The sequence below is a fragment of the Oncorhynchus masou genome, chromosome 13 (assembly GCF_036934945.1).
Source record: "Oncorhynchus masou masou isolate Uvic2021 chromosome 13, UVic_Omas_1.1, whole genome shotgun sequence".
NCBI classification, from domain to species: Eukaryota; Metazoa; Chordata; class Actinopteri; order Salmoniformes; family Salmonidae; genus Oncorhynchus; species Oncorhynchus masou.
The window spans coordinates 10,179,846-10,193,424 of NC_088224.1; the positions used below are offsets into that span (position 1 = coordinate 10,179,846).

General features: G+C 41.5%; 1 protein-coding gene across 1 annotated transcript; it reads right to left on the minus strand.

Annotated features, from left to right (window-relative positions):
• Nucleotides 1-3,726: 3,726 nt before the first annotated feature.
• LOC135551711 (RNA-binding protein 43-like) lies at nt 3,727-13,301 on the minus strand. Its single transcript, XM_064982897.1, has 4 exons — nt 13,133-13,301; nt 8,534-8,721; nt 7,833-7,921; nt 3,727-5,945 (listed from the first exon to the last, which is right to left on the minus strand). The coding sequence occupies exons 1-4, from the start codon at nt 13,231-13,233 to the stop codon at nt 5,067-5,069; spliced, it is 1,257 nt and encodes a 418-aa protein (XP_064838969.1). The 5' UTR covers nt 13,234-13,301; the 3' UTR covers nt 3,727-5,066.
• Nucleotides 13,302-13,579: the final 278 nt, after the last annotated feature.

The following is a 13,579-nucleotide window of genomic DNA, read 5'->3' on the forward strand; positions in this document are numbered from 1 at the left end:
TGATATAATGTAGGGTTAGGGTGGTGATATAATGTAGGGTTAGGGTGGTGATATAATGTAGGGTGGTGATATAATGTAGGGTTAGGGTGGTGATATAATGTAGGGTGGTGATATAATGTAGGGTGGTGATATAATGTAGGGTTAGGGTGGTGATATAATGTAGGGTTGGGGTGGTAATATACTGTTGGGTTAGTGTGGTGATATAATGTAGGGTGGTGATATAATGTAGGGTTAGGGTGGTGATATAATGTAGGGTTAGGGTGGTGATATAATGTAGGGTGGTGATATAATGTAGGGTGGTGATATAATGTAGGGTTAGGGTGGTGATATAATGTAGGGTTAGGGTGGTGATATAATGTAGGGTGGTGATATAATGTAGGGTGGTGATATAATGTAGGGTTAGGGTGGTGATATAATGTAGGGTTAGGGTGGTGATATAATGTAGGGTGGTGATATAATGTAGGGTTAGGGTGGTGATATAATGTAGGGTGGTGATATAATGTAGGGTGGTGATATAATGTAGGGTTAGGGTGGTGATATAATGTAGGGTGGTGATATAATGTAGGGTGGTGATATAATGTAGGGTTAGGGTGGTGATATAATGTAGGGTTAGGGTGGTGATATAATGTAGGGTTAGTGTGGTGATATAATGTAGGGTGGTGATATAATGTAGGGTGGTGATATAATGTAGGGTGGTGATATAATGTAGGGTGGTGATATAATGTAGGGTGGTGATATAATGTAGGGTTAGGGTGGTGATATAATGTAGGGTTAGGGTGGTGATATAATGTAGGGTTAGGGTGGTGATATAATGTAGGGTGGTGATATAATGTAGGGTTAGGGTGTGCGTGGAACAAATAATTTTTCCAACAATTGTTTACAGACAGATTATTTCACTTATAATTCACTGTATCACAATTCCAGTGTGTCAGAAGTTTACATACACTAAGTTGACTGTGCCTTTAAACAGCTTGGAAAATTCCAGAAAATGATGTCATGGCTTTAGAAACTTCTGATAGGCTAATTGACATAATTTGAGTCAATTGGAGGTGTACCTGTGGATGTATTTCAAGGCCTACCTTCAAATTCAGTGCCTCTTTGCTTGACATCATGGGAAAATCAAAAGAAATCAGCCAAGACCGCAGAAAAACAATTGTAGACCTCCACAAGTCTGGTTCATCCTTGGGAGCAATTTACAAATGCCCGAAGGTACCACGTTCATCTGTACACACAATAGTACGCAAGTATAAACCCCATGGGACCACAGAGCCGTCATACCGCTCAGGAAGGAGACCCGTTCTGTCTGTTAGAGATGAACATACTTTGGTTTGAAAAGTGCAACTCAATCCCAGAACAACAGCAAAGGACCCTGTGGAGATGCTGAAGGAAACAGGTACAAAAATATCTATATCCACAGTAAAACGAGTACTATATCGGCATAACTTGAAATGCCGCTCAGCAAGGATGAAGCCACTGCTCCAAAACCGCCATAAAAAAGCCAGACTACGGTTTGAAACTGCACACGGGGACAAAGATCATACTTTTTGGAGAAATGTCCTCTGGTCTGATGACACAGAAATAGAAATGTATGGCCATAATGACCATCGTTAAGTTTGGAGAAAACGGGGGAGGCTTGTAAGCCGAAGAACACCATCCCAACTGTGAAGCACGAGGGTGGCAGCATCATGTTGTGGGGGTGCAGCTCTGTTAGGAGGAACGGGCCAAAATGTACCCAACCTATTGTGGGAAGCTTGTGGAAGGCGACCCAAAACATTTGAGCCAAGATAAACTATTTAAAGGCCATGCTACAAAATACTAATTGAGTGTATGTAAACTTCTGACCCACTGGTAATGTGATGAAATAAATAAAAGCTGAAATAAATCCTTCTCTCTGCTATTATTCTCACATTTCACATTCTTAAAATAAAGTGGTGATCCTAACTGACCTAAGACAGGGAATTTTTACTCGGATTAAATGTCAGGAATTGTGAAAAATTGAGTTTAAATGCATTTGGTGTATGTAAACTTCCGACTTCAACTGTGTATGTCAATGCATTATCTAAATCGGCCATAGAAAAATAAAGAACATAATCTCTGCCTAATGTCACACCCTGACCATAGTTTGCTTTGTATGTTTCTATGTTTTGTTTGGTCAGGGTGTGATCTGAGTGGGCATTCTATGTTGGATGTCTTGTTTGTCTATTTCTATGTCTGGCCTGATATGGTTCTCAATCAGAGGCAGGTGTTAGTCATTGTCTCTGATTGGGAATCATATTTAGGTAGCCTGTTTGGTGTTGGGTTTTGTGGGTGATTGTTCCTTGTTCTTGTGTTAGTTTGCACCAGATAGGGCTGTTTTTTTTTTTTGTTTTTTTTACATTTCTTGTTTAGTTAGTTTATTCATGTATAGCGTCTATATTAAAGAACCATGAATAACCACCACGCTGCGTTTTGGTCCGCCTCTCCTTCACCAAAAGAAAACCGTTACACCTAACTATTGAAGCAATGGGCGAGTTGGTTTTCCACCGGTAGCCCTGGTGGGTGGAGAGTTCTCTTTAGGATCAATGGAATAGTTGAAAATAATCAAACAAAGGGGAGGTGCTTATGTTTGTCCTGTTTCACATATGTGTAGTGTGAAATTGACCCAATTTTTTTTTTGCATATCCCACTCCCCCTGAGATCCTCAGAAAGTGGGGTCACGGCCAGAGGTCAGTCATTATTGATGGCGGACCTGGAACAATTAGGGTTAATTGTCTTGCTCAAGGGCAGATCAACAGATATTTCACCTAGAATTCAAACTAGCATCCTTTCGGTGATGCTGTAACCGCTAGGCTACCTGCTGCACCTGGGGCACAGGGCCATGCAAAAAAAATGTGCCTAAAACTCATCTGGCAATCCTCTTTCAGCTCGAGAAAGTGGATTTCTACTGGTGCGGGAGTTTAACATAAAGCCTCATGGCTCTCATTGATGAAACAACACAATGCAGTAACACTGCTAAAGCCAATTTAACAATATGTCAATCAAGCGGTTTCTCTGGAGACATTAGTGTTCTGTGCGTGACCTTTACATCCTGAAGTGCACTGGAGTGTTGTTTTTGCTTCTCGGAAGGCTTGATTAATCACTGAGCATTCTAAAAGTGATCTATGCCGTTTAAAGTACTTATAATAGACTGCACTACCCCTCCTAACCTGCTCAACTCTGATCACCACTTCCTCTCTCTGTCAGTGTGCGTTGTGTTGTGTTGTGTCATGTCGACTGCGTGGGGCCGCCTCACTTCCTGCTCAGGAAGGGACGCAGAGGGCAGGCTGGTGAGCACTTCCCTCTCTCATCTGCTGGTGGGTCCATCACCATTCACGAAACTCGGGGTCCAGACGTTAACGCTCAGAGTCAGTCTGACAAGAACAAGCACAGTACTAAGGCAGATACTAAGGCAAACGCATGGACCCAGACTGCCACAGTAACAGACTGCCATGGTAACAGATTGACGAGAAACGTGTAGACAATGATAAGTCGAAAGGAATTGTCAAACTACAGCATGATGTGTTGATTTTAGTCTTGTGTGTGAGGAGTTAAAATGACCACATTTCAGGAACAGCTTCCACCCAAAAAAAGATGAGATCATCTCTAAATAATTGCTCCACATAATCAAAATAGATACGGTAGATTAACAAAGTCCACCCCGAGAGTATAGTTACCAGCCTTTGCATCAGCATATAGTTAAAGGATCAATTTACACAAATATAATATATTTTTATTGCCCTCAAAACAAAAATAAACCACATTTAGAATAGATTCGTATCACGAGAAAGAAAATATTAGAAAATACAGAAATCAATTTGTCCAAGAAGAAAAAACCTTACATAACAAAATGTGTATACGTGTGAATTGAAATGTTTTACCCCACAGCATATTATGAAATTAAAGACATTCAAGAAATAAACAGGCCAATTACAGGTGTCTTCATCTAAACTAGTAACCTGGTAGGGGCTTTTTCTTGCTTGAAAGCACATTCTTCCATTCTATTGTGTTAGTAGGACTTTTTGGAAGTAATGACTTATTTTTCAACACTGGCATTTGACTTCCAGCAGAGGGCGCCAACACATCATCCGCCCTTTCTGGCCTTAAAGACCTCCCGTGTAACTCTGTGCTCTTTTATTTTAGCCGGGGAATCAGTGACTTCTGGGTGTAGAGGGCACAGCGCCTACTGTAGCCCCTTGTTACAACCCTTCCGTGTTCATTAAACATTACATTTTTGTCATTCAGCACACGCTCTTATCCAGAGTCACTGCACAGTTTGTGCATCCATCATAAAGATATCTTAGGTGAGACAACCACATATCACCGACATAGTCAGTACATTTTTCCTCAATAAATGATCAAAGCTAGTAAGAAAAGAGTAGTGGTAGTGTCAGTGTCAACAAGGGTGTTAGTTAAAGAAACTGAAGAGGTGGGTTTTCAGAAGATGGGCAGTGTCCTGATTTTAGGGAGAAATGGAAGCTTGTTCCACCATTTGGGTACCAGGACAGAGGATAGATTTGCCTGGGATGAACGGGAGCCAGGCTCACCCTGGTATTGTTCTGTGTTGGGAAAACTACTCAGAAAAGACAGTTTAGCAAGCTACCAATTACCTCACACTGGAAGAAGTTAAGAAAAATAGTTTACTTAACTACAGTCATTTTGAAAAGTAGTTCACTACATCCAAACTACTTTGTGAAAACGGATCATATCTAAATCTGAAATGTCAGACTACAAATTGCAAGAAGAGATCACTTTAGGGTCATATATTAACAGAATGTGTAATTTAGCCTAAACACAAAAACGAGGTTTCAAGTGAGAAACGGGTTGGTCTGATGCCCAAAAATGGAAATTATGGCCTACTTCACTCATCTTATTTAGCCAAAAATGTAGTGTGTAGTTCGAGTAGTTGGCAACACGGCTAAAACGTAGTGTGTAGTTCCAGTAGTTAGCTACACTGCTACATGACAACAAGTAATGAACTACTGCAAACACTATCTAGATTTGAATTTAGTTCCACTACCACCAAGCTACTGCAAAATGTAGTTAATTTACTAGTAATCTGGTGCAGTAGCAGACACAGGGTCCGGTACAGGGCCAGGAGCCCATGGGATGGGTGCACCATGGACACTGCTGTCCACTACCCTCCCAGTTAGCCCAGCTGGTAGCAGGTCTATGGGTTTTCCCAGGAGCCTCTGCTTCATCTCATAACTTTCCTTGGAAGGTCCTACAAGGCGGAAGAGATCTCCAACCTGATTGACGAGGACAGTAGGATAAATTATATTATACTTCTGAACCAGTTCATGAATTCTAACCTGTCGGTCGCGATCGAGTGTCCATAGTGGGATTTCTTGAGTTCGTAGTCTTAAATGAAGCTTGTTGAGAAAAACCTGCAGCTTTTCCATAACCCGCTCTGGACTCTTCCCTTCAAGGAAAACATAGCAGAGGTCTGAACCTTCAGCTGGCTTAACATCCATTTGAGTTGTGTGGCCTCCAAGAATGGAATCAATGTCCTTTTTCCTGACGCACTGGGCATAACGGAGCACATCTGCGTCCGTTATGAGGAAGACCTCACTGCAAGATGGGGCCTGGGAGATGGGTTCCACTGGTTTGGGGGATGTGTTCCTCATATGGGTCAAGTTGTCCCCAACATACTCTGTTGCTTGTGGGCTGGGAAATGGGTTGCAGCGGATTGAGGATTTGGAAATGGCCCCAGAGGCATGGCTATTGAGACTGGATGGCGAAGGGCTGCTGTGGCGCAGGGTGTTTGTGTCCTGGGGTAAGACCTGCTGCAGTTGGGCCTTCACTGCAGTGAACTTCTGAAAGGAGCCCTGAATGGGTAGCTGGGGAATCTCGTTCACAGTCTGGAGCACCTCCTCACTGCCCTTGGAGAACATGCTCACATCCAGATCGGCCTTGACTGGCATGTCCACCTGCGACACACACATAACACATAAATAAAACGAGAGAAAAAATAACTCTTCTGCAACGCTCGTTGGTCTTGGAATGACCTGCAAACGACTTGAAAACTGAAGGTAGATGTTGTTGCTTACTGAGTTTAAAGCTCTGATTGAGAGAAAAAAATGTTGTTGACCACTAATTGATTTTAATGTAGAGTATTGTATGTACAGTACCTTGCGAAAGTATTCGGCCCCCTTGAACTTTGCGACCTTTTGCCACATTTCAGGCTTCAAACATAAAGATATAAAACTGTATTTTTTTGTGAAGAATCAACAACAAGTGGGAAACAATCATGAAGTGAAACGACTGAAAAATTGGGCGTGCAAAATTATTCAGCCCCCTAAAGTTAATACTTTGTACCGCCACCTTTTGCTGCGATTACAGCTGTAAGTCGCTTGGGGTATGTCTCTATCAGTTTTGCACATCGAGAGACTGAAATTTTTTCCCATTCCTCCTTGCAAAACAGCTCGAGCTCAGTGAGGTTGGATGGAGAGCATTTGTGAACAGCAGTTTTCAGTTCTTTCCACAGATTCTCGATTGGATTCAGGTCTGGACTTTGACTTGGCCATTCTAACACCTGGATATGTTTATTTTTTAACCATTCCATTGTAGATTGTGCATATGTTTTGGATCATTGTCTTGTTGGAAGACAAATCTCCGCCCCAGTCTCAGGTCTTTTGCAGACTCCATCAGGTTTTCTTCCATAATGGTCCTGTATTTGGCTCCATCCATCTTCCCTGTCCCTGCTGAAGAAAAGCAGGCCCAAACCATGATGCTGCCACCACCATGTTTGACAGTGGGGATGGTATGTACATTGTGATGAGCTGTGTTGCTTTTACGCCAAACATAACGTTTTCCATTGTTACCAAAAAGTTAAATTTTGGTTTCATCTGACCAGAGCACCTTCTTCCACACGTTCGGTGTGTCTCCCAGGTGGCTTGTGGCAAACTTTAAACAACACTTTTTATGGATATCTTTAAGAAATGGCTTTCTTCTTGCCACTCTTCCATAAAGGCCAGATTTGTGCAATATACGACTGATTGTTGTCCTATGGATAGAGTTTCCCACCTCAGCTGTAGATCTCTGCAGTTCATCCAGAGTGATCATGGGCCTCTTGGCTGCATCTTTGATCAGTCTTCTCCTTGTATGAGCTGAAAGTTTAGAGGGACGGCCAGGTCTTGGTAGATTTGCAGTGGTCTGATACTCCTTCCATTTCAATATTATCGCTTGCACAGTGCTCCTTGGGATGTTTAAAGCTTGGGAAATCTTTTTGTATCCAAATCCGGCTTTAATCTTCTTCACAACAGTATCTCGGACCTGCCTGGTGTGTTCCTTGTTCTTCATGATGCTCTCTGCGCTTTTAACGGACCTCTGAGACTATCACAGTGCAGGTGCATTTATACGGAGACTTGATTACACACAGGTGGATTGTATTTATCATCATTAGTCATTTAGGTCAACATTGGATCATTCAGAGATCCTCACTGAACTTCTGGAGAGAGTTTGCTGCACTGAAAGTAAAGGGGCTGAATAATTTTGCACGCCCAATTTTTCAGTTTTTGATTTGTTAAAAACGTTTGAAATATCCAATAGATATCGTTACACTTCATGATTGTGTCCCACTTGTTGTTGTATCTTCACAAAAAAATACAGTTTTATATCTTTATGTTTGAAGCCTGAAATGTGGCAAAAGGTCGCTAAGTTCAAGGCACTGTACATGCTGACTACTTCGTACTGACCTCTTGCCAGCTCAACTCGAAAAATAGTTTATTCCCTGGTAAATTAAAGGTTCAATAAAGGAAATTGTAACCATACTTTTTACAGGACATGGATTGCAATATGATGTATCTTTTTACTACCTCAGGCATGTCAGCGTTCCTGACTTTAAGAGGAAAGTGTTGCCCATCCACTTCTAAGACATGGGTCTGCTGCAACACACGTGCAGCCACTGCAACAGAGGGGAAGTTAGATGAATGACATGGTTTTTACCACAAATGTACAGTGGGGCAAAAAAAGTATTTAGTCAGCCACCAATTGTGCAAGTTCTCCCACTTAAAAAGATGAGAGAGGCCTGTCATTTTCATCATAGGTACACTTCAACTATGACAAACCAAATAGGTGACAGGTGTCTTTTATAATGATAACAAGTTCAAACAGGTGCCATTAATACAGGTAACCAGTGGAGGACAGAGGAGCCTCTTAAAGAAGAAGTTACAGGTCTGTGAGTGCCATAAATCTTGTTTGTTTGTAGGTGACCAAATACTTATTTTCCACCATAATTTGCAAATAAATTCATTAAAAATCCTACAATGTCATTTTCTGGATTTTTTTTTCTTATTTTGTCTGTCATAGTTGAAGTGTACCTATGATGAAAATTACAGGCCTCTCTCATCTTTTTAAGTGGGAGAACTTGCACAATTGGTGGCTGACTAAATACTTTTTTGCCCCACTGTATCCATATATTCTGTAGCAAATAGTACATTATCACAAACTAATATTAGACTATGTGTACCTAAAAAAAAAATAGATATCTGTAGTTTCATCCATTCGATAAGCCTACCTTCTGGATCCTCAAATATGACAAAGGCCTGTCCTGGGCTGTAGGATGGAAACTGTACTCTCTTTACCTCTCCTCCCCCGTTCCCTGGTCGTTGGAAGTGTATTGTGAGCTTGTCAACCATTCTAACAGAGGCAAGGATATCGTCGGGGACGCCAAGCACCTCCACGGGTGTTCCCTCCATGACAATACTGGGGAAAGGACATAGAGGTGAGCAATGACCACAGGTGACACCACCTCAGGTTGTAGCAGTCTTATTGGCTGAATGTGATATGCAACATCTGGGACTAGCATTAGCTAATCCAGCATGGAGGTGAAAAATGGTGTTTCATAAAGAAAGCATGCATATTTTCCCACATTCTCGACATTAACTAGTTAAGGAGGAAATGGATGGCTCTGCAGCCTGAATGGAGAATGTTTACCACTCGGTCCACAGGGGATACGTAGGGCCCTATAAAATCTGTTACATTTTTTTGCCTGATTCCGTTTAGTTTTTCCCCCAAATTCCATTTAGTTTTTCCAGATTTCCGTTTCCCCCGAATAGTTTCAGGTTTCAAAAAGAAAACATTTCAGAATTTAATGTTCTAAGTCCACAACAATGTTTAAACCACATCAGAAGACCATTTTAGAGGTCTGCGGAAAAAAATAAAGACATTTGAATGTTTTGGAGTGCAAGTGTGCACCAGGCAGAGACCATTGTTTGGCTAAGCAGTGTTTCTGTAGCACTCATGTGATGGCAGAGTTTGTAAAATTACCACCTGGTTTGAAGCAAATAATCATTCTGCCAGGTAGGCATAGGCTACTTTTTAATTAACATTCATTTGAGAAGGTTTTTGGGAAGACCTTTCCGTTTCTAACAGAAGGTTATCATTAGAATCGTCACTAACGGATATGCAAAGTGTAGACAAGTGTGCAAATTATCCACAGACCGGGGCATTCTTGTGACTTACTTCGCAAATGAATGCATTTTCCAATACGTCCTATTTGTTTTTGTTGATTTCCTACAAAGTTAAATTTTTAAAATATTGTTGAATTCTATTTTAATGTCTGGATTATATGTTTCTGTCCAAAATGTGGATTTTTATAGTGCCCTAGATATGAGTGTATAGCCGGCTGCATAAGTTCCATTTGGACGGTAAAGATGAAACGACTCAATATCGCAATCTGCCGGCCTCTCACGGAGTTGAGAGCAGACTAGAGTTTTTTATTTTTTATTAACCTCTGACTCCTTTGAGTTGCTACGCGTCAATAACTAGTGATGGACACGAATCATTCTGAAGCATTGAGGTTTTTCAGCGAATTGTGTCAAATAGGTTCATTACTCGGGGCTTTGATCAACACAGTGTACACTAGTGGCACCTGCTGGTCAAAAGAATTTAGAGCAGCCATATTATTATAGATGATGTCCCACACCCCGTAGCGCTGCGGACGCAGCATAGCCTTTTTGCCTTCTACCAGAGTAGAAGAGGGAGGCCCAACACGGCAGAAAATCTGTCTCCCTCCGGCAGGAGGCGTTTTTCCCCTTGTTTTGCCCACCAACCAAGGAGCTTTTGTATGCAGGTCAATGAGAGTGTGTCGAACTAAAACATGTAAAAAAAAGTAGTGGCCCCAGCCGACTTGTAAGTCGCTTTGGACAAAAGCGTCTGCTAAATGGGATATATTATTATTATTATTATGTATGGCTTATTTGCTACATGAGGTAAATTTGACTGAATAGAAGTTTCGTAATGCTTAAGTTGTTACGAGTGTACTGTTATAAGTAAGGACACGTGAAATCTCGGCAACTTTGAGAAAAAAAACCCACTTAATATCAGAGTTGTCTCAAGATGGTTATGCATATTCATGACATGAGGCAAGTAGCATAGCATCTCTCGGGTTGACGTCAACAACCCTCATCGAATATTCCAAATGTATCCACCAATCCAAAGAAAGGATAGGCGGGAGCAACACCACTTTGTGGACACCGACTCCCATTGTTTTTTAAAACATTACTTTAAAAATGTAACATTAACCTAATAAAACATTTGTTGTGGGAATGACGAGCAGTAGGCCTAATACATTATCACAGCATATTGGCTATGTGCCTGGCCTGGTAATATTGTTCTTCTCAGACCATATTATATTTTAAAACTCAAGCTTTGATAACAAAATAGATCAGTTGGTGTAGCACTTGCAAGGCACAGCTGAGCATAAATTTAAATAATTTGCTGGACTGATGGTACCTCCTGCATCTGTCATGGTGCTTTCAAGACAACTCAACAGGTCAAATCATGACGTCAGTGATCTGCAGGTCGGAAAGTCCAGGCTCTAGAAACATGCCCGAGTTTCTGACAATGAATTCTGAGTTGGATGACCATTCAAAACGATGGTCATCCAAGTTCCCAGTTGTCTTGAACGCACTGAATTCGTAAAGTCTGAGATTTCAGAGTAAAGAGTTCAGTTGTTTTGAACATGGCCTTATTCTCAGTGGAGGGAGGGAGCAAGAGAGCAGCAGAGGGTCCATCTCTCATGGTCCCTGCTCTCTCCTTCCTTTCCTCTGTTGAGACTGACCAGAGAGAGGGGACAGTCTTCCACCTGATGGCGTATCTCGAGTCGTACCGCATAACCAATATGCATGCATGAATTCATGTTGTTCCTATGACCAGAGAAAGTGAAATATTCCTCCATATTAAAATAATAATAAAAATGGCTATCGTTACACTTGTCTACTCATTCATTGCACCTGCAGCGCGATTGGGAGAAGGACGTTTTATGTTTTGTAATAATGTTGAATAAAAACAGTGACAGCGGGGAAAAGAAAATTAAAAATTACACAGCAGCTCTTTGCTATATTCTTTGACAGTTTCTCTCTGGTCATGGTTTTAAAAGTTATGAAAATCTCACGTAGGCTAGTATCAAACTTTTCTGTGGCCGGGGAAGCTGTAGGCAAGGTAAGCTATCAAATTGGTCAGCGCAGTAGGTCGCACTTGATTTAGCCACAGATCTCTCGGTCCACAGATCTCCCAGTCCGCCATGTTCCTCTTTTCAGACAAATGAAATGGTACAAAATGGGAACACTTTGCGCAGAGCTTCTGAATCAAGTGTACCTACTGCCAACAGTGCAACATCCATTTTCAAAAGTCATGCCTTGAAGATAGACAAGTTGGACTGGTTGGTGACCACTGGACTATGCCTCAGTCACGCACTAGTCAGAAATAGGAAACTGACATTTCTCACTGGTTGTGGTTATACACGTGCCGTGTTCAACCAGTTAGCAAGTCGAATATTTTCAAGTATCCTAGTTCCGACTAGAACGTGAATGCGGCAACTGTTTCGAAGTACACTGCTTAGGGATCTCGACACATGCCTTGGAGCTCCGGCATCAAACGTACCATCACTAGTCAATACTAGAGGTTGAACGATTAATCGGAATGGCCGATTAATTAGGTATGCAGCAGCAGGCTCATAAGCATTCATTCAAACAGCACTTTCGTGCGTTTGCCAGCAGCTCTTCGCTGTGCTTCAAGCATTGCGCTGTTTATGACTTCTGCACTGTTGGAGCGAAGAACACAAGCATTTTGCTACACCCGCAATAACATCTGCTGAAAACATCTGTATGTGACCAATACAATTTGATTTGAGTGGTAGAGGAAGATGGGTACAGGGTGAGGGATCCTGAGAGGATTTCTATGAGTAGGCAGAGACTAAGAGAGAGAGTTGGGAAGAATATGTGCTTCAGTAAGGTGGGCTTTTTAGCATTCATAGCCATGGTTGTCAATTATACTGCAGAAATGAATGATGGAAATGGAAATGGGTGACAGAAAATAGAAGTTGTGGAGGCAGTAGCTGAGAAGTACTCGGGATTGTGAGGATTTACTGCAGAACAGTTGCTTTGGGTGTTGAGTGGTAAGTGGTCTGTCCTCTCAGACCATCGGTCTGGAGTAGTATTAGATCGGGTTAAATAGTGGAAGGTGTGGTGTTTTTTGTTGTTGTTGTAGTTGGCAGGGCAATTTTCCTTGTTTCCAAGGTTGTATTACCATAACAACAATGTGACGTAGGTCGGCCGTGAATGGCATCACACACCAGTACAGTAGGTGGCGGTGTATACAACTAAAAGTTGGATGCGATCCACCAACCAAATCCTAAAGAAGTACAGCTGTGGTTTTATTTGATTGAATAACGTTTTATTAAAATCTATGGATTTCAGCGAACAAAACAAGGCACGCAAAAACATACAGTAAGTACACGGTAAGGGTTTTAGAATGTTAAAATAAAATAAGTATCGACGCATTGCAACTAGAAAGACCATAAACAAACTAGTGTGTGGTACTTGGCAATGTAAAGTGAAGAACTGAAACAGTCATTACTGACAGTACGAAATATTCCATTGACAGCACGCAATATTATTGCATTAAATTAACTGTGTATGGATGTGAGTTATCTATGTTTTCTCAATCAATGTGATTTGTTTAGGTTTGGCAATATTGTAATCCGATTCCCAATTTCCCTCTCTCGTTTTTCACTAAGAAAACACTGAAAATATACTTGATGTAAATTATTATGCATTAACAGCAAACATGTTTTTATTTTCCTTCAAAAAGTTGTCATTTGAATCAAACTTACCTATATCGGGTTGTCGGTTTGTTCAAAATAAGGTCGTCACCACTGAAGTATGGTCGTACTTTGCATTTCGAGAAAAGTGAAAAGTTGTCAGCGTCACGCATAGACTGATGCCGCGTTCAAATGCTAATCGGAACTAGGGAACTCGTACATTTCCGACTTGTTATCCGTTGACGCGGGCACGTATATAACTATAACCAGTTAGCAACTCGGACATTTCAGAGTGAACGCGGCAGAGTCAATGGTGTTGCTGTTGACAACCTTTCACTTTCGATTCTCTCGAAATGCACAGGGACACCATACCTCCTTCTTCTTCCTCTATTTCTTTAAGTTATATTGGCGAATCGCAACCAACTGACAGATGCTTACACCGAAACCTACTGCACTGGAGTGTGAGGCCAGTCACTCCTTATCTATACCACTATATTCTCTAAACTAACCCTGAATGTC

Coding starts and splice junctions, on each gene's coding strand:
- LOC135551711 (XM_064982897.1), bottom strand. CDS start 13,233: ATGCGTGACGCTGACAACTTTTCACTTTTCTCGAAATGCAAAGTACGA. Junction 7,922..8,533: donor CATATTTGAGGATCCAGAAG/GTAGGCTTATCG, acceptor CCTCTGTTGCAG/TGGCTGCACGTGTGTTGCAG. Junction 5,946..7,832: donor GGAACGCTGACATGCCTGAG/GTAGTAAAAAGA, acceptor TGTGTGTCGCAG/GTGGACATGCCAGTCAAGGC.